Source organism: Neofelis nebulosa, chromosome 8, assembly GCF_028018385.1.
Source record: "Neofelis nebulosa isolate mNeoNeb1 chromosome 8, mNeoNeb1.pri, whole genome shotgun sequence".
In the NCBI taxonomy this organism is placed as follows: Eukaryota; Metazoa; Chordata; class Mammalia; order Carnivora; family Felidae; genus Neofelis; species Neofelis nebulosa.
Genome location: NC_080789.1, coordinates 70,312,646 through 70,334,872, shown reverse-complemented (window position 1 = coordinate 70,334,872; position 22,227 = coordinate 70,312,646). Strand labels below are relative to the sequence as shown.

General features: G+C 39.0%; 1 protein-coding gene across 4 annotated transcripts in view; it reads right to left on the bottom strand.

Moving 5' to 3' along the window:
* The window catches only part of NELL2 (neural EGFL like 2), a 408,634-nt gene that overhangs the window by 290,051 nt on the left and 96,356 nt on the right, over positions 1–22,227 (bottom strand). For all 4 annotated transcript variants that reach the window (XM_058743047.1, XM_058743046.1, XM_058743049.1 and 1 more), the window contains one exon: positions 1,198–1,348. In XM_058743047.1, the coding sequence (XP_058599030.1) occupies positions 1,198–1,348 (151 nt within the window). The remainder of the gene's footprint in view (positions 1–1,197; positions 1,349–22,227) is intronic.

Genomic DNA, 22,227 nt, shown 5'->3' with positions numbered 1-22,227 from the left:
AGATCCTAAGCCAATTACCAGATAAATGTTATCATGGCACCCTCCTGTCAAACACAGGCCAGGACCTGGGAGGAAAGAAACCCAAGTAGGGGGTTATGACAACCCTCTCGGGCTATAGATGGAATAATGCGGGGCCTTGATGCCTTGAGAATAATCCAGGTAGAGTGTGATCAGGAACCTTGCTCTCTATGTCAACTTGCTGTATCTTGTTCACCACGTATATGTGCTTCTGTTTGCCCTTTAGTATTTCATAAAGATTTTCAAAGTCCCAGGCTACCTCATCCCTGGTAAGAGAAACCAAGAAAAGAGGTTTCTCCCCACACCTTAACAAGATCATAAAAACCATGTATATATTTCAAACACTTATTAATCTTCACAACCACCCATGAAATAGGTACTATTACTCTCCCCATTTCACAGGTGAGGAAATTGCAGCACAGAAAGGCCATGTGACTTGCTCAAGGTCCATAGGTAGTAAGTCATGGAGTAAGTATTCAAAATGGGAACACAAAGGAACTTGCATTGTCAGAACTGTGGTAATTCTTTCACTCAAGGGATCATTTAGAGCTGTTTGGTGTTATTCAGTAACAATCTATGTATATGCCAAGCGTCATGAATGAGTTTCTCCTTCCTCCCACCCCCTACTCCCCGTTACTCCCACCAGCTCTCCCCTAATCATGCTTCCACACATGTGAGAGACTGGGAGATACTAGACAGAATTTTGATTCAAAACACATGCAAGAATACAGCTGTGCTGCTGCAGTCTAAGAGACACATCAAGAAAGAAGTTACCTGTCAGTGATGAAAATTATGACTTATTAAACTCAAACCCAGGCAACTTCCTAAAGAAACTAAATATAGTATTTTTGTGGCTAACTATTCACAAATTACAAAGAAGTATGTTCAGCCTTAACATTGAGGAAGATATCTCATGAGGAATTTAGTCACTAATAAGTGTGTCTCAGGAACAGTGATTTCTGTGTGCTTTTAGCAACATCAAAAGCACCAGCTAGCTTCTTTTGCATCTAGGCTGATTTCAATTACTTGTGTTTGTGATTTGGCATAATGTAGCAAAATTATTCTAGCTGTTTTATTCCAATCTTGTATATTGGATATCTTGATTTTGTTTACTTCTTTTGAATGTGTTCATTTAACCATATATAACGAAAACACAAAAAACCCAGCAGCCACACTCACCTGTGATCCAAGTGGTGAATGGAGAGAATAACTCCAGAATTCAAGTGGGTCTGTTTCAGAGTCACTAAAACAGTAAATTCATGTTTATTTCTCAGCTTCTGAAAAAACTGTTCAGCTGTAGCAGTGGATGCTTTTATACTTCTGGGAGTATCTAAAAAAAGAAACATACATTAAATAGATTAGAATTTGGTTTTATAAAGTATCCTTTCCATGCAACATCTTTCAAAAAACATTATCAAGTAATAACTGATAAATACCAAGTTTCAGACTCCTTCAACAAGATTTTTTGCTACAGGGACACCTGGGTGGCTCAGTCGGTTAAGCATCCTACTCTTGGTTTTAGCTCATGTCACGATCCCATGGCTCATGAGTTCAAGCCCCGAAGCTCTGTGCTGACAGTGCAGAGCCTGCTTGGGATTCTCTGTCTCCCTCTTTCTCTGTCCCTCTCCAACTCACTCTCTATCTCTGTCTAAATAAATAAATAAATAAATATTTTTTAAAAAAACTTTTTGCTACATATAACACAGGACAGTAAACCAATTACTGGACTCGTGTTTCAGGAATTCTTTTTCAAAAATGTCACCTCTGGGGCAAAGAATCAAAGGATCCTGCTTGAAGAAGTGTACTCCCAAGTTTTCTCCTTACACATACCCTATATTCTGGATACCACAGCCACATCAGTGTCAACAGTGAGCAAAAAGATGTACTTCATAGACTAGAACCTAAAAGACCATGTTAGAGCCATTTAGCTTTTCTGATGCCTCATGACAGAAAACTGGATTTAAATCTATGTGCCACCTTCCACATTGATATCCTTAGCCAGAAGGCGTGCTATAAATAGATTTTTTAAAAGATCATTGAAATTAGTCACTCTCAGCCTTCTGCGCAATGGATGAAACATTAAGATCAAATTGTCTTACCATGCTGTTGAAAGAAATACATAGAACTTAATTCCAATGTCCTCTTCTCCAGACTTAGAGAAAGCCTAGCCAAGGAAAGTATGCGTGGGAGAGCAGAAACTTTTACCCTACACTTCTACCTAGTTTAGTCCTGCACTCCAAGACCCAGGGAGTGGGACCCAGAGGCTATGGGGGCAATACAGATAGAAATGGATTTAGTGGGTAGGAAAAAACCATTATTCAAGCCATCTGCTAACTGAGCATAAGGCTCTCCTATTCATAGTGTGTGCAAAGGGTTGATGGAAGCCAGAAATACAGTTTATGTTGTTCTCAAATCATCCTCCTTGTTTCTATGCTTTAGACTAGGTAGACTAAGTAACTAGACTTACTTACTTTAGAGTAGGTAGTCTAGGTAACTACTAAGCAAGTAGATCTCAACGGAAAAACTACTGGCATTTAGACAGAAAAACCCATCCTTGTGCAAAACTGTCCCATGCTTTGCAGAATATTTAACAGCCCTGGTTCTGGCCCAGTGAATGCCAATGGCACCCAACCCCCAATCACTGTGACAACCCAAAGCTTTCCCACACATTTCCAAGCATTTCCTCAGCAGCAGTGTAGCAGAAATCTTGTTGAGAACCACAACTTCAGTGAAAGAGTTTATAGGATTAATCTAAAATTCCATACCTTCCTAGCCCCACAAATTTATGGAATAAAAATGTACCCACATGATCTGTGCCCATCACTGGGAATGGACAGACATGGAGAAGCCCTCAAGATACCCACAAAGTAGTGGACGAGACAAATAATCCCAGTACAATGAAAGAAATGCTGTCATACAGGTAGGTACCAAGCGTGGACGGATCACAGATGTAAAAGTAGCCAACATCACGCGGACGGAAAAATCTCATAAAACAGACGACACTTGATCTGGAGATCACCAGGTAGAAAAGAGAAAGAAAAGCATTCCAGTCATAGGAAGAGCTTGGGAACCAGCAGGAAGGTGTAAAAGGGATTTTTGCTCAAAGTTTTAGGAAAAATAAATTTCTTGCTTCAAAAAAGAAACTTCCTCGGTCCCATCGAATATTCACAATTCAAAAGTGGAACAATAATCTGCAATTTCTGCCATGGTCAACATAATAGTTTCCCCTCAAGCTCAATCAGGGATAAGATTGGCTGTGGAGGGGATTCCATACAATTCCTCCTAGCTCCAAAACTTTCCACTTCCTCAAGGAGGCATACAAAATGAAATTCCATGAGAATAATTCATCTAGTGTTAACTTTTTATTCACTCTAGTCACAAGTAAATCATTCCCAAACTTCATCACTTCATCTTAATTTGATAGATAAAAGCAAATTAAAATCAAATTATAAATATTTATTATGCTTCCCCCTCTTTCAACCAGGTAGAGCTTCAGCAGCACCCTTTGTCTTGCCTAGTAGGATGATAGATGGGGATGCAGATGAGAGAAGCAGAGAAAGGACTACACTGAATACAGAAAGGAAGATGAAACCCAGAGAGAGAGAGATCCAAAGATGTGGTGTGGAGAGCTTGAGCTCATCCAGTAAGAGAAAAGAATTTAGAAATGCACCACAGCTGCCTTACAAGGTGAAACTTTTAAAAAAGAGATTCTTAATGAGGGTTTTTAGGAAGTTTCGTCATTTGGTATGCATAGAAAACCTTCACTAATCTCTATGTTATCCTCTACTGCTTTTGGAGTCAGATTTGTGAGGAGAGTTGACAGGTTATCTTATTTGTGAGATTTTTCTTTATTTTGTTTTCAGATGAAATGATATGTAAAGATTGACCTTAAGAGGAATAGAAGGATCTAAAGGAATGGATTACATTTGAGTATCATTAATAAAAATGTAAGACACCATGGTTGAAAACATGGTGAAGGAATCTATAGATGAAAGAAACATTTTTTTTTAATTGATCAAACTATACTTTGGAAATTTTTCTCTGGTGGCCACATAGAAAGTTATTTGAAGAAAGAAAAAAGTTGAATGCAGGGAGAACTCTTAAGAAACTCTCACAACCCAGATGATCATTGACTTTTTTGTTAGATTTCACATATTTTAAACATCACATATTGACATCCCTACACTTCCTTTCCTAAACCAAACCATCCTGTGGAACTTCTCCTCCCAGTTCATTATCGTCCATCTTGCTCCCTCTGTGAGGGCAGAATGACTTACTGGAAGGAGGGCCCCTCCAGCACAAACATGGCCAGCAGAAGCTCCATTCAGCTCATGCTATAGTGACAGGAGAAATAATATTGGGTTTTGTTTTTTCTTCCATCTAGATTAACCAAGTTCATTACAGAGAGATTTTAAAATGGGCTTGCATGAAATTCCCACCCGTGTTATGCAGAGGGGCAATATGGAAGGCAGTGGGAGGGAGAGAACCTGACCTGACTTACTATGGCCTCAGGATGGTCTACTGACCTGGCAACGCCAACCCAGGGGCCCAAGACACAGGTGAATATTTTTAAGTTTCTGGATTGTGACAGAGAGAACTTAAAGGAAGTATATAAATCATGATTGCATCATAATTTTTAGCTGTTGACAGTACACCATCTCTCATCAACCCTGACCTCATCCTAATATTATTTAAATCTATTGTTGCCCTTAAGAACATGTTTTCATATATTCATCATGCTTGAGTCCAGGAAGGACTTGATGGGAGTCTGAACTCTCTGAAAAGCATCAGAATAAATAGAAGAGGAAGAATTCAAGAGAGTTTTAGAAAACAGAAGAATTGGGTCAGTGATAAAACACATGCAAAAGGCAAAAGAAAGAGAGAAAACTGAAGTTAATTGAATCTAAAGTTTCTAGCTGGAGAGACTAGATGAAAGGAAATGCAGTAGCAGAATGATGGGATTTCACTTTTAGAAATGGTTGGGACACATATGTGGAAGTGTCCAATAGGAGGTGGGCACTATAGAACTTGATCTCATGAGAGAGGTCAAGGTTGGCAATATAGATTTAGAAGTCATCAGAATATAGTATCTAAAATAATAGGTGTGCCTGAGTAAATCATAGGAAACACAAGAATGAGGGTATGAAGGATGGAACACAGAAAAACTAAATCTGGGAGTGCCTAAGTAGCTCAGTAGGTTAAGCATCTTACTCTTGATTTAGGATTCGTGATCTCATTGTTTATGAGCCCCTCATCCAGCTCTGTGTTGATGGCACAGTCTGTTTGGGATTCTGTCTCTCTGTCTCTCTGTCTCTCTGTCTCTCTCTCTGCCCCTCCCTCAGTCACTCTCTCAAAATAAAAATTTTAAAAAACTAAATCTGTTGCATACACATATATAATGTTGCACAGCTGCTACTATACAACATTTATCCTTCAAAAATGTATAATGATATATTTTACCCTTTGAGCCCATATTCCATTTTGTTCTCACAAAGCTCTGGAAACTAGACAGGAACAACCATTACTACGTCCTTTTTCAGTGAGTAAAACAAGCCAAGGAACAATCCTGTGATTCACCCACAGAGGTGATAATGCCAGAGGCATTATGGGGATGACAATTTCTGGTCCAGTGTTCTTTCCACTAAATCATACTGCCTCCTGAACATGGCATCCTTTATCCATGCTTAACTGCCACTCACAAATATAAATGCAAATAAGAGAGCACCAACATAGAAAATAATCCAGAAAAAAAGTAATGATATAAGATAACATTTTTAGTTCTTTAAGTGACTAGCTTAGTAGTGATTTTAAGAAAGGTCACATTCCTCATTTGCATTTCTGTTTCTCAATTTGTAAAATTAACATTCCTACCTTCCATTTTCATCTCAAGGATTATACAGTGTTCAGAGAGACTTCTGAGTTCCCACAGTTATTACTATAGACCCAATTCGAGTCTTCACTGGAAAATCAAGTCAAAGAAACCATCATGTAAGAGTTAATTTTAGAATTAATAATTCAATATAGATATGCATGAAGCAACTTCTCAACAAGGCCTCCTGCTAAGGAACCAAACATAGAAAAATGAAGTGTGGTGGCTATCAGAATGAACTTGGAGCCCAGAAGAATAAGGTTTCAATGCCAGCTATGCAGATTACTAGCTATGCCTGGCATGTAGTAAACACCATGTGTTGGCCATTAGGATTATGATACTTATCATTATTACTCTTCCAAGTGGTGAGACTGTGGAATCAGCCAAAACTACCAACAGCCGTGATACCTTTGGGGTGATTTCTGAGCTTACTTTCATTCTAAGCATCCCCAACTCCGCCATAAATGATCAGTTTCCACATTTCGAAATTGGTATAAATGTTTTCGGCAATCAAATTATTCTTAAGATAAAATCCTGCCTACCACTCTCTATTTCTACAAAACAATGAGTGATCATTCATTTACGGACAAAAATCAATGTAAATTGAATTTCTTTTCAATGAAGGGCTGACAGAGATCATTTGAATTGCCTCTTCAGGAAAAACAAAAACAAAAAACAGGCTGATAAAAGTGGCCTTTAAACACTACTACAAAGCCCCACAGAAAAACTTATCAACACACCCATGCTAGAGTAAATCTTTTTAATTGGAGAACTGCTTGGGTTTAAAACAAAACTCTGTTTCAATGTTTTCCATTTTTATTGTGTACAGAGCCCAAAAAATCCCACTATAAGAAACAATTCATGGCATTTTAAAGCAGTTATTAATAAGTAATGAAGTAGTTCTGAAGCAATTACATCAAAATATTCATTTTTTTTTTTGTCATGGGACTACCAGAATGGAGTGATGCATTCCTGTGTGGATGTAGTAACCATTTCTAGGGATTTCCACCATGTGCTATGGATTCCCCATATACATCACAGTTAGGGGGATACAGGAGAGAGAGAGAAACTGGTTTATTTCAAAAATAAGACTGTAGGTGCACCTGGGTGGCTCAGCAGGTTGAGAGTCCAACTCTTGATTTCAGCTCAGGTCATGATCGTAGGGTCATAAGATGGAGCCCCAAGTCAGGCTCCACGCTGAGCATGGAACCTGCTGAAGATTTTCTCTCTTTCTCTCTCTGCCCCTACCCTGCTCTCTCTCTCTCAAAAGAAATAAATAAACATTTAAAAAAACAGACTGTAGATGAATGGAACAATGTACGTGCTGGCAAACATGGGTACTTACTGAAAAAGAGAGTCAGACTGGAGCTTCTTTCAGTATTTTTAGTGTGTTAGCAAAAGTAAAGAGAAGGGATTTGTCCATCTACCAATAACAAACCGGCAAGAATTATTTTCTTCTTTTGCACTTAAACTGCATTACTATAATTGCCATCATGAATCGCACGAGTCTCTGCCACTGACAGGTCTCTATCCCATCTGCAGTGTATAGAACCTAAATTGATTTTCCCCCACATAACCAGACTAATACAAATACCAAGTACAAATTCAATTATAAAAACAGTCTAATCTCCAGCATAAGATGGTTGACTTAGAATGTGCCAAAACTCACCAAATTACTTTTTTTTTCAGTCTCTGACTATGAAAGGCTGTTATCTTCTGAATTCAGGTTAGAAATATATGAAGTCAGAACTATTAGTATAGTTCCTATCCATCGCTCTTACTCTCCCTTCAATATATTCATGCCTTTATACTGCAAACTTGCAAGGCAAAGTAATGGTTACAACTTTAAAAGCCATTAATATTTGATTAACACTATATATGCAGTTTGCAAAGTCCTTAAACATGAATAATCTCATGTAAGCCTCAGAGCAACATTGAATAAATGGGATTATTGCTCCAAAGTAATAAAAATTACAGATGAGGAAAGGGAGGCACAGAAAAGCCAAGAAACTCGCCATCATCACCATGCATGGCTCAAAATCGGAGCTCATTTTCTGTGAATTTACTATATTAGAAACTTGTTGGTTCGAACCTCAGGCACTTCCCCAGTGATATCTGAAGCAAGCTCTGAACATAAAGGGCAAGGAGAGACAGAACAAAGAGGCAGGCCATTCCAGATTGGGAGGGGGCAGTTTTAATAAAGCAAGGGAACTTAGAGGCTTGCCCTGGGCAGCTGCAAGACGCACAGATCTCTACATCTGCCTGCAAAAATCATAAATTTATATAGAAGCCTTAACTGGATTCACTCAGTTTATACCAATCCAGATGGTCTCAACAACACACTGCTCTCTCATGGCCGCATCCCTGAAAATGACTGCCACTGTGGGAATGGAGGGCAGAGGGTACATTTCAAGGAAGGGGATGAGGTAAGGAGCCTCCAATTGCCCAGGGCCAGCTCAAGGGTCAATTGGAGGTCACCTCCTCTCCTCACCTCCTCTAACAGAACTATCAAAAGCAATTAGGATAGGATAAATGAACAAACCCACCAAATTCAAGTGGCAGAGCTGGGATCTCAACCCAAGCCAACACGCTTCTTATTATTACACGATAGTGTCCTACTAACATGATGGTGATGCACACTCTGGAGAGTAAATAAACTATCATATTAAGTTAATTTTTATAAAAATATATTCTGAAGATAAATACATTTTTCTTGATCTTCAGATTCATTTAGGCTACACCAATCTACAAAACTATATATAATCGTTAGAGAATCTAAACTACTGAGATAGAAACTGTACTTTTAATCAAAACCAAAAGTTTTTTTTTTAAACAAATGTTTATTTATTTACTTTGAGAGAGAGAGTTGGAGGGGCAGAGAGGTAGGGAGAAAGGGAATCCCAAATGCGCTGACATGGGGGTCAATCTCATGAACCATGAGATCATGGCCTGGGCTGAAATCAAGAGTCGGACACTTAACCAACTGAGTCACCCACGTGCCACACCAAAACCTTTTTTAAAAGACAATTTTGCGGGGTGCCTGGGTGGCTCAGTCGGTTGAGCGTCCGACTTCAGCCCAGGTCATGATCTCGCGTTCCGTGAGTTCGAGCCCCGCGTCGGGCTCTGTGCTGACAGCTCGGAGCCCGGAGCCTGTTTCAGATTCTGTGTCTCCCTCTCTCTCTGACCCTCCCCTGTTCATGCTCTGTCTCCCTCTGTCTCAAAAATAAATAAACATTAAAAAAAAAATTTTTTTTAAAAGACAATTTTGAAACAATTCTCCTTAAAAAATTATTGGGCAAAATGTTGTGAGTACCCACAAGTTTTTAATGGGGCAAACCCACATCTAATGATGCCCATCCTCACCCTTCAGAGATCTATATGCCCTTTACATTACTAGGTTAGCATAGTGCATACTCTTGGAAAGCCAACGTCCTCTTCTACATTTTATTTGAGAATAAAATTTAGTGAGCTAAATCCCAAAACCATCTCAAAAGTTTTTTTCAAATCAACAGCTAATTGTAATTTGATTCAATGCACAATAAGCATATATATCCTCATGTATTATTTACAAAATTATTTGTTAGCTTAATGCTGTGAATATCCAACCACATAAAAACATACATATGTGAATACAATCAGATTTAAAACATAAGCTTCAGCACCATCCAAAGAAACAAAAACAAATAGCAGGTTCTACTCCTGGATTTAGCAACTAAATGGTTTACTTTAAGCAAATCATTTATGACTCATCTGTGGGAATTTTCATTAATGAAGTGCAACAAAATTTCATCAGGATGTAGGAGGGTGACAAACAACAAAATGTCTATAATTTTGAGCTTAAAATTACACTATTAAAATTTTATACATAACACATATAATACAAGTTATTTAGAGTATTCCATTTTGTTTTGGGTCTAGGTTAACAAGCAATTTTCTGGTAATAATTCGGCTTCCCAGGTACATTTTCCTTCAGAGACAGCAGTAGTAATTAACTACACGGGTATTCTGGTTTAGTTCACTGTTATAATCTTTGTTGTAGATTAAAATTAAAATCAGCACTTGAGTATGTAATCAGATTAATGCTTTTGGCTTGCGTGAAGCAGTTCCTTAGAACCTCACCAGTGAAATTACCAACTGTTTTGTTACCAGAAAAGTTAAGAGGATAAATGAGTTAAACAATATCCCTCTTTATGATCTCTACTCCCAACTGGAATACTGCTCAAGACTAAGATTAAATGGGTAGAAATGTTAAGTAAATAACAGGGATGATGACAATGTCATCTACAACCTTAATAGACTGGCTGTATTCCTGTGTTAAGACTGCCTCATTATCTGTAGAGAGCAGTCTCAATAACATCATTTGAATATATGTAGCAGACTTAAGAATCAGTAATTGGCTAGATCTTTATTTACACCAATCTGAATGAAATGTATTATCAAATTGAACCCAAACTGAATGTGCACAATTTGTCCGCTAATATCAAAGCCAATGTCTTAAATACTTAAGTAAAATTAGACTCATGGACTATCATACTTTATGAAACATGCTTTTGCTTTGACTAGAGCAATTAAAACCTTGAATAAATAAAATGTATGAATGTCTTTTTAAAAAAAGAAAAAAACTTGAGTTTTCACTGGGCTTTTTTCACTGGGCTTACCCTTAGCAGTACATCAAAGGTTCAAATGCACCTTCATATACTGACACGTTATCAGTGTATGAAGTATTGCTTAAATTAACAACTTACTCATCTTAGCATTAAACTGTATAAATTCATGAACTACATCATTTTTCCCTCTTGTAAATTATCCTATATAGAGTATCCTATATAGAGTGTATATATATATACTTAATATATATATTATATATATATATATAAAATAATTAAGTTACTCTCTTAATACATATAAATACTTTATACATATATTATATATAATATATATAATATCTTAAGTGCAAATATAATTACTCTTCATAAAGTATTCATATGTATTAAGAGAGTAACTATAAGTGCAAAAGAAAAATGTACATATGCTAATTTTTTAAGTGAAAACTGAATCACAAGTTATTCCTTTAATTTCTTTGAGGTCTGATCAGATTCATTCAGTCCCTGAGAAGGATAAGAGAGAAGAAAAATATATATGTCCCTTCAAAAAATCTGGCTATCTTTTTATCCACATGTGTGCTGATGTTTTGGCTTGGCTTTAGTCAAATTATTAGTGTAAAAAGAAAGAAGGGGCGCCTGGGTGGCTCAGTCAGTTAAGCACCCAACTTTTGGTTTGGTCATGATCTGTGGTTTCATGAGCTCGAGCCCCACATTGGGCTCTGTGCTGGCAGGGTAGAGCCTGCTTGGGAGTCTCTCTCTCCCTTTTCTCTCTGCCCCTCCCCCACTCACGCTGTCTCTGTCTCTCTCAAAAGAAGTAAACTTAAAAAGAAATAAACTTAAAAAGAAAAAAGAAGAAAGAAAAGAAAACTAACAGGATCAAGGTGAGATCTCTACTATATATCTTTAATAGTTGACTGACACCTATTAATTGGCAAGAATAAGGAATAGGGATCTATAACATACAGTTTTACACATTTATATAAAATGTTATGGTTATACATTCTACAACCTCAGATTGCACAAGCAGATTCTAACAGAATCTTTGCTGAATAGCCAAAGAGATAGGATGTAGTGCCCCATCAATTATGCAGAGCTGAAATGCTGAAATGCACAATTTCATCTTCCACCTAATAGGCCAATTTGACCTGAGACATCAATTTTGGGAGTTTGTTCTGCTTTAGCCTTCTTTAATTATAATAATCAAATTATTTTAGAATAACAAGACACCAAAATATCAGTTCCCATGATTAATCACCCTATCAAAATTGTGCTACATTTTTTTTTACTATTATCATTTTCACTGCAACAAAGAACACAGCATTATAAGGTACAAAAGGACACAGACCACAGAATAGTCAGTTTCTCAATCCACAGTTTCAGACACTAGCCCCATGTCAACTCCTGCCCTTGTCTCCCCAGGCCCCGTATCTGCCTCCCCTCAGTTTCTGGGCCAGTTATAATGATGCCAGAAAATCAGAAGTGGGGATCAAGAATTAAGTTATTTTTCTCAGGGATTACAAAAACAAAGAGCTCTGAAAATTTGTGCAGCCTCTAAAACTAATCATTTCCCAGCCCCACTACACTGGCCCCAGCTACAAGGCTGAACATCTGCTTCACTTTCCCAACCTAGAACTCTCAGCTCTGCCCTGCACACCAATCTCAAGTTCTGGTGTTTTGCCAGGATCTTGCCAATTCTCTCTTCTGTGCCTCTGGAATGGATGAATCTGCTAAAGTGTGTCAGAATGCTAGATCCATCAAATGATGCCTGCCTGACTTTGAAGTGTGGGGGCTACTGGATTTGTCCCATTTACCAGACTAGATACCACCCCCAACTCCTACTCATCCTCATACCCTCCCCATCTTACTCCCTCTTGGAGTTTTTCCCACCCCTATAAATTTCTCTACAATACATTCACTAAATGCTGATACTATCCCTGGATAAAGTACAGAAGATTCACTTACTGACTAAACTAATCTCTGGATTTCACCTTACCAGAAACTATATAATTGCCACTCTCAATGTATCCATTTTTAGGAGCCTTAAATCTAATCCCTCCAAGCTAGTGTCTCTCCCATTTCAAGCTTGGATTTCTCCCTAAGTGCCCATTCCAGGGCTAAGGATTGCCTTCAGTTTCCTATTCACTGTAATTAATTCAACAAATATATAACTGAGCACTTGCTATGTGCTGAGCATTCAAAAATGAAGATTAAGAACAATCTACCTTACTGTCGCATCTACCTTACTGTCGCAGAGATGCTAGTTGTCCTCCAATGGCAGTAATTCTCTCCTTTTTAGTAATAAAACACCCACATATCTGGGTACATGGCTATCCAGCTAGAAACCATATTCCCTAGTTCTCTTTGCAACTAAAGTGGCCAGGTGACAAGTTCTTGTCAGCAGGATATAAGTAAAAGTGACCTATGCTACAATCCAGATTTTATTATTAGAAAGGAAACTCATTGCCCTCCATTCTCCTTACCCTCAGTCTGGAATAGGGATATTGAGGTAGTAAGCCAAGCTCTTCAATGAGGACAAGGGCAATGAGGGGCTAAACTAATAACCTCATGTGTCAGAGCCACCCAATATCCCTGGAACCTCTGATTGTTACCTGAGAGAGATTTAGATGTCTTTGCTTTGAGCACTTTGAGATGTTCTTGTTTGAGAAAGGCATTTTGGGTGTCTTTTTTACAGGAGCTTAGCCTATTCCTAAGTAATATATCTCCCCAAGTTTCCTATGACTCATTCAGAATTGAGTGGGATTCTTTAAAACAAGGATCAGCAAAATTTTCTGCATAAGGTCAGATAGCAAATTATTTTAGGCTTTGCAAGCCACATATATCTCTTTTGAATATTCTTTTAAATTTATTTTTATTATTTTTTTAACAATCATTTAAAAATGTTAAAAACCATTCTTAGCTCAAGGTGCCGTACAAACTAGGCCTCAAACTGGGCCCACAGGACCATAGTTTCCTAACCCTTGTAAGCAACAAATAACAGATTTAATTTCCCATATTCACTTTATAGCTTTAGTTAGTTATGTTTATGTTTAGAAAGGGAGAAAAAACAATGTGATAAAGGCTTAGTGAGAGAAAGTCTAGATGCTGTGCAAGCAGAAAAGGAAGGAGGTAAATTCTGCCTGTTAACTTGCCTTCATCACTACTGCTGATATGTACATTCGGGGCATATCCTATCTTCTCTCATTCTATGATGCTTTCCAAGGGCAGGGATTGATTTTGTCATTCTCCTTGTAGGCACAGCCCATGCAGAAAACAATCAGTAAGCGTGGCCAATTGTCTTGTCCATCGATGACTCTCCACCTACTTCTATGCCTTTTAATGACAAGGTACTGTCGTCTGTTCAAGTCACTAAGTAAAGGTTACAGATTTCTTTTGCTTTCCAACATTCTTTTGCATTGCCACCTAGCTTAACATTATGATTTATAAGGTGGAGTAAAGGATAATCCCAATGAACTAAACTGGAATGATACAAAAAAAATTTACAATACTACTTTATATTGTTCTGTATTTAGACCAAAGACTCTCTCCTTTCCCCTTGGAATATGAACCAGCAAGTCTGCGTGGGGATCCTAGATTTACGAAAAGAACTTAGTCCTTTGTAGCATTCAGAGATGAGCATGTTCCTAGAAAAAGGAAAAATAGCGAATTCAAAACTTTCCCCTTGGATGCTGACAGTGTGGGTTGAGTACTTTCTTAGAAATGTTAGACATTTCTAGAATGTCAGAGAAAATAACTTTTAATTGAATGGCCAGAAATACCTCCCAGAGCCAAAGGAAAGCACTTGTCTTCTTTCATCTCCACATCAGCTTTGGGGATAGCTGTGTGTTGACCTACAAAGAATGTTCAGAACACTTACTGAATTAATGTTCTTGTATTTTTTTTTCTTTTGCCGTGTAAGATTATATTAGGAAAAATTTCAGGAAAGAAGTCTACACAGTAGTCTATAGATCATTTCTTCACTATGTTTTATCCTCTTTAAGACAGAGGAGAACTAGACATTAAAATAATCTGGGAATTATATTGCAACAATTCTTTTCCTTTCATGACAGCCCATAGCTCTGATGGTTTACTATGCACTTTCATGATTTTTCAGTGTGGCATTTTGTGCTGCCTTATATCTTTCGCTGCTTCTTGTCTAATTGCTTTCTATACCAGTCTTACATCCTCAGAAAGATCAATTTTAATCTCCTTGAGGGCAAGCGAGATGTGTATATCACACTTTCTCCTATCCCAATAACTACCAGCAATTAGAACCTAAAACAGAAGTACAATAAATATGTGTGGAGCAGAGTTGAATTAATTTTCCTTTTCAAAGTTGGGAAGGTAAAACAAACCTAGCTCGGCAGTGTAAGGAGGGGCCGCTCTCCTCCCCTCCTAATTCTCCACTGAAGCAAGGTTTACAACCCGGTGCTCACTGTGTCACTCTAGGCGATACCTGATCATCTCACACACAAACACGCTTTATCCTGCACAAAGGTTTATGGAGCGGTCCTGGGAGGCACGGCCCATACTAATTAACAGGTCCACTATCTCATTAGTCCAGGCTAGGAAAAAATGGTTAGGGTTTAAAATTCTATTGAAACTAGAACACCTGAATGTAGCTTAAAACAGCCGTTTGCTTTCACAGCTGAATTTCCTATGTGAATGCTATTCCAGGTCAGATATTTCTTCCTCTTGGTTCATACTCCACTTCCACAAGACTGTTTTCTTACTAGAATTTGGAAGATACAGTGAGTCTTCCTACCTCATACCGCATTTAGACAGATCTGGATTACACACAGATACGTGAAAGATATATTTCCATTTCTAATTTAGGAAATTAGGCCCAATATCAATAGTATATTTCCTATTTTAATACCACCATCCAGTGATCCAATCACATTATTTCCTCATTTACATACCTCCTCTCCCTTATCTGTACAATTTCATATTCATTTGCTAAAAATATACTCTAATTTTGTTTTCCTTCTGATTTCTTATTTTTAGCATTTTTATTCATTCTTCCCTCCTGTTTCATAAAATATGTGTCTAAATGCAAAAGATATAAATACAGTATATAAATACGTGTGTGTATGCATGTGTGAGCATGTTATACATACACACACATACAAACACACACACATGCACATTTTTGTATGGTCAATTTATGATTCATAAATGTGACTATTTCCAAAACATCATTGGTCAATCAGTTTTTAGGACTGTGGCCTGCTTTTTTACACAGAAGCAATAATTATACATGATGGTTAGGTCCTCAGAAGATTCAACCTACTACAGTATGTTGTGGCTGATTTGAACCCACTAGATTCCGGTATCATGGATCCAGCACGCTGAACCCAGAAATTCCTGGCACCTCGATGGACAAGGGAGAAATCTGGAAGCCAAGATAAGATAGAGGGAAGGGATAACTAAAGAAGGTGTAGACTAGATACTGAAGAAGAGAGCCAACAGTTCATATCTGATAGTCAAAGACATGAACGTGAACTCAGGCTTGGTTCAACTTGGGAGATGAAGCAGATGAAGCAGTATGCATGAGGCGTGGAGATGTGCAGAAGCACGGTCCATTCGTGGACTGAGTAGTATTTTATATTGCTGGAGCATAAGGTGTGTGGGAGGGAGGGAGGTGGAAAATGGAAGCAGTCTAGACAGGTGGTTAGGAACAGATCATGGTTCTGTGATCAGCCTTTTCAGAGACACTGTGTTACTCAGAGAACTGCAAAGCTAAGATGAAAGCAAGCAGAAGCCCAGTCATATGAAGTGGGCCAGGAGAGTGGGGCATAAGGAATCAAGTATGACTCAGCAGGCATGTGACAGCACAAGGCTTTTCTTGGGAAAACCAGGCACCAGTCGTTAGCACAGAGAATTCCAATCAGCTGTCCCCGGCACTAGTGGAGTGAGACTCCTGTCCTGGTCAGAACTGGCTGAGGAACCGGGAATGATCAGCATGCAAGGCCTTGGGTACCCAAGATTAAAAGTGTTGGCACCGACCACCCTTTACAGCCTGGCCTCCCCGTGAAACCACATTCAAACTTCCCACTTAGGACCCTAAGAAAGTCTGCTCCCTAAGCAGCACCTGTAAAGAGAATGCAGAGTCTCCTTCTCTGGCCCACAGTAGGCTATAGGACCAAAAGCAAGAGCCTGAGCTAGCTGCTCCTGGCAGCAGAAGGAGGGTGAAGAAACTCCAGGACCCCAGCACTGATGAAGAAAGACTAGGACACTCACAAGCAGCGGGGAAGAAAGAGAGGTAGTCCTGGTGTGAAGGGGACTCTCTAACTGGAGAGCCACTGGCATGAAAGACACATCCCCACTCTTGAAGTATGCTCGGCCAGACTGGCAGTGTCCACACATGGATCGGGGTGAGAGGTTTGTGATGCTTAGGTTTGGGTGAGCGTGATGGGGAAGCTGGGGCTAATAATTTTCTTCTTGTGGTGGATTCTTCTAAAGGTAAAAGAGATATTTTTTTAAAGAGATGAAGAAGGACCTTGTACTTTAAGAGGAGGGAGGTATAGAGAGCATGAGGTGGCCCCAACAGTGTTAGATGCTGCTGCCCCTTAAGGAGCATGGGCCGCCACTGTGGCCACCCTGCAGTCAGAAACAGCAAGTTCCCAAGAGTAGGGACCAGGCCTATTTCACTTCCATGTCCACTGTATACTTAGCGCCTAGGATAGTGTCTGTCAGAGAGTGAACCTTCTACAAATATCTGTTGAGTGAAGAACAAGAGCTAGCATTTACTAGTGCCTCCTTTGTGCTAGCTAAGTAGACACTCATAGTGTCTTTATTTTACAGAGATGGAGTTCTCGGCCAAGGTTCCTCAACCTCAGCACTACTCACATTTTGGACCAGATCATGTTTTGCTGTGGGAGGCTGTCCCCAGTATTGTGTGCTTAGCAGCATTTCAGGCTTCTGGTAGGACTCCGCCCCCAATGGCAACGACTGAAAATGTCTGTAGACATTGCCAAATGGCCCCTGGGGGACACAATTGTCCCTGGTTGAGAACCACTGCCTCGGCTCTCTAGCTGGTAAGTGGTAGGAGCAGAGTCCTGTGCTCGTAACCTCTGCATTACGGCTGCGGAATGAGGACACTACAGCCAGCATTTAGTGACGGCTTACTATGAGCCAGGCATCACGCTGAGCGCTTTCCTATTTCCTACATCAATCTCATCTCATTATCACCATAGCTGCGCATGTGGATAGCTACCTTTGAAACCACACACTACAGAAGAATAATTTCAAAGCATTTTTCTTAACACGTTGATTCATATCTTCCAGATACTTTTTCAAATATTTTTGAAGGACTCAGAACTACATTTTGGTTTTTTGATTGCTAAGGCCCTGACTTTTCTGTCCCATTTTTGGTAACAGCAATGTTCCTTTCAAAACCCAAAAATGGATTAAATTGTCCACATTAAATCAATTCAGATTTCTATGCAGCATTAGGGATTTATATTGCTCTGGTTGTATTACAATATCCTAAAATCATCTTAAAGTAGAAGTGCAAATCACTGGAGAACAGCTTCCTAAAGATGTGAGCTCCAAGAGTAAAATGGCCTTTGTGAAAGCTGCACAGGAGGCTGCTTGACTGTAATGCTGCAAACATGCTTCACAGAAGCCTTGGCTCTCTAAGAACAACACAAGCAAACCACAACCCAGAGAGCTCATCTCCATCATTTAAAAAATTTATCTAGAAACTGAAGTCCGAGGGTCTCAATTTCACATCCTTTTACTTGTCTTCAGTATTTAGAAGATGCAGCAGGAAAATATCCCTTATTAAAGGTAATAAAGCCCATTGAGAAATATGGTACCAGACTTTGGTATCATGGTGTCCCCCAAAGCACAAAAAGGATGTCTGAAATTGTGTCAACAGAGAATACACTGAGAGGTCAGTAAAAGCACTTACCTTGACCATACTGAAAAACCAGCAACCACCACTCACGTGGAACAATTGTGAAAAATGGTTTTGGGGGTGCCTCGGTGGCTCAGGTGGTTAAGTGTCCAACTTCGGCTCAGATCACAATCTCATGGCTTGTGGGTTCAAGCCCTGAACTCTTCATTGGGCTCTCTGCTGTCAGCCTGGAGCTGACTCCAGATACTCTGTCTCCCTCTCTCTCTACTCCTCCCCTGCTCGCCTTCTCTCTCTCTCTCTCTCAAAAGAAAATAAACATTTAAAAAATCCTTTTTGTAAGTAATGTCAATATGAACTACATAGGTAATATACAAATTATGAGTACCAATCTTTCACTGCATAAATGTATCCACATTTTTTAAAATTTATTTATTGTTTATTTTGAGAGAGAGGGAGAGAGCACAAGTAGGGGAGGGGCAGAGAGAGAGGGAGAGAGAGAGAGAGAAAATCCCAAGCAGGCTCCAGAGCCCAATGCGGGGCTCGATCTCATCAACTGTGGTATCTTGACCTGAGCCAAAATAAAGACTCCAACGCTTAATCAACTGAGCCACCCAGGCACTCCTGTACCTACATTTTAAATAAGCATTTAAAAAAAAAATTAATGTTTATTTATTTATTTATTTATTTATTTATTTATTTATTTACTTTTTTTTTTTACATTTTTATTTATTTCTGAGAGACAGAGCACAAGTGGGGAAGGGGCAGAGAGAAAGGGAAACACAGAATCCAAAGCAGGCTCAGGCTCCAAGCTGTCAGCACAGAGCCTGACACGGGGCTCAAAATCATGAACCATGAGATCATGACCTGATCAGAAGTCAGACACTCAACTGACTGAGCCACCCAGGCGCCCCTAATAAACATTTTTGAATAAGTGTATGCACTTTGCAATCCATGTTTATTGAGTTTCTATGCCATTTCCATCATTTTCTAGTTTAAAAAAGTTATTCAACCTCCTTGGGCTTTGGTAACCTTGGCTCCTACCTGTAAAATGGGAAGAATAATAATAGAACATAGGGCCATTGTCAGGATTAATATATATAAACCACTTAGAAAAGTACTTGGCTCATAATAAGTGCCCAGTTAGTATGTCTCTCTCACACACATACATATGCAGGCACACACACTTTGATATTCAAAAATTCAAATTGATATTCATGAACAAATTGGTGTGTGTGAATAAATATCTAGGAAAGCCTCAATGGCAGATAACTGGACATGTCTATAACTTACAGCAGAACCAAAATACTCATATTTTTATTACATTATGAGTGACAGAAAAGTCACAGGAAGAACAGAACACTTCTCCTAATAGATACGGATATGAACAGTCATTTCAATATGCACATCATCAGCTTTTAATAGCCACAACTGTAAGTGAGTTCATCAACTGAGTGGGAATATATTGAACTATGAAATTTTCTTCTCCTGGTCTGAAAGCATAGCTTCAACATCTGAGAAGGAGGAGAACCTGATGACTGCAGGATAGCAACTTCCAGTATGTGATGAGGGGGTTCAACTTTGCACATCCCCCACACCTCCCGATGCACACTCCAATCTGTGCACATGAGTGATTTATATTACACCACTTCCCGTTCTCATTATGATCTTGGTAAAATTTTCCTTATTCCTTCATACCATCTGTGAAGGATTATTCTCTACCGTTGTACTAATTGTGCCTCTGCAGCATAGTTAGGTGCCTCTTTGGTAACTTCAGTAACACCAAGCAAAAAAATTTTTTAAACATTAAGACACTATAATCACTACTAGAAAAACCAGTCTATATTTATGCTTTCATGTTAGTTATGACAATGGTAGTAAAGAAAAAGAAAATTGTACTGGGAGAAACCAGAGATGATCCATTATATACAAATGATATGCAACGTAAGTCATAAAAAAGGATTATTTGTAGCAACAACTCAAATCAATGTTTTAAGCATCCAGAAGACTTCTCCTCATAACTTCAATTAAGAACATGAGCATTAGTATATAAAACCAGGAAAATCCTGCACTATCCTTAGACTAATATCACTATTCAAATAATATCAAAAAACAAAAAGGCTTCCCCAAAAAGTCTCTTCAGTTCTATGTAGAAATATTAATATGAAATGTGTATTTGTAATAATCTACATCAAAGCTCTTTCTGCTACTCGAATGTTTTCCAAACTTCTAATACAACTTACTTAGTTAAGTTTTCACTTACAGACTACCATTCCCTCAGTTTGCTGTCATTGAAAAAGACCATAATAATTCTGCTCTTCTCACCCATGATAACACCATTTGCCTGCCATCTGGGGACACAGCTTTCTGCTGCTTTCCTGGCAGCTGGGCTTGGCTACACTGCTTAACCCAGGCCTTCTCAGTTGCCGCCATGAGCAGTGGCAGCACACTGGCCAGACAGACACCAAAGGTCAGGTTTCCATTCTGATTCTCAGTATTCAATGTTGTCTTATCACTGCTGCCCTTTCAACCTCACCCCTGGCCACGCTCCCGTATGCGTGCTGCATTCCATCCACACCAAGCCACCACATGCACACCTCCAAGCACACCAAACTCCTGAATTCCCCATACCATTGCAAATGCTGTGCTCAGAAGCTTGAATGCCCTCCCTTACCTCACTGGCCTGTCAAACAAGCACGTAAATGCTTTCCAAGTTCCAGCTCAATCAAGTATCCTTCTCCAGGAGGCAGTCCTAAAGTCCCCACTAGGGTTGGCAGAAAATGCCAGTCCACTGAGTACCACAGAGCTTACCATATTGCAGGGCATTTAACTGATTTCACACCAGTATCTCTCACTATACTTTGAGAATCTTGAAAACAGTACTGTACTCAGGTCTTAATCTATACCCATGTAGTTTGTTTTCTTCCTGACATAATTTAAAACTCAATAAATATGAATGGATTAGTAATAATCCTCATTTATCAAGAACCTACTAAGTACCATGATTTTACATTTTTTCATCTCACTCAACAATCTCATAAGGAAATGACAGATAAGAAAAACCAGATTTTTCGTCACCACAGAAGACAGCCTCCCTGGTGATGGATGGACAAATGGAGAAATGAATGACTGAATGAACAAACAAAATCTTTCAGACACACTGAAATACTGGAGGTAGTGATCTGTCACCATCCATTGGCTCTCCTTTCCTTTCCACCCCTTCCACTCTGGTTCAAGATCTTGATATCCCACTTCCAGATTGTTGCAATAGTCTTCTGGTCTCCTGCCTCTTCACATCATTCTAAAAGATTGTTTATTTTTTTTAACATTTATTTATTTATTTGGAGAGAGAGAAAGAGAAATAGCACGTGTACATGGAAGCAGGGGAGGGACAGAGAGAGAGGGTGAGAGAGAAAATCCCAAGCAGGCTCTGCACTGTCATCGCAGAATCTGAGGCCCATGACCTGAGCTGAAATCAAGAGTCAGACGCTTAACCGACTGAGCCACCCAGTAGCCCCTACAAGATTGTTTATTAAACTGTATGAGTGTGGATGCATTCCTAAGAGTATTTAGGTCAGCTATAAGAATTGTATCTTTTTGTAACTGGTTATGATACTAACGTTTAAGATTAATATTAATGTACTCTTGAACATCTGGAAAACCACCTTCTGGAGAACTGTCATGAAATTTCAGTACCTGCCTTATGTTTTTGTTTATAACTGCATTAACCTCAGCAGTATTATTGTAATTGTCACAAACAAATGTGAAAAGATGGGTGCCTGGGTGGTTCAGTCGGTTAAGCGTCCGACTCTTGATTTTGGCTCAAGTCATGATCTCACAGTTCATGAGTTTGAGGCCCGCATAGGGCTCCACTCTGA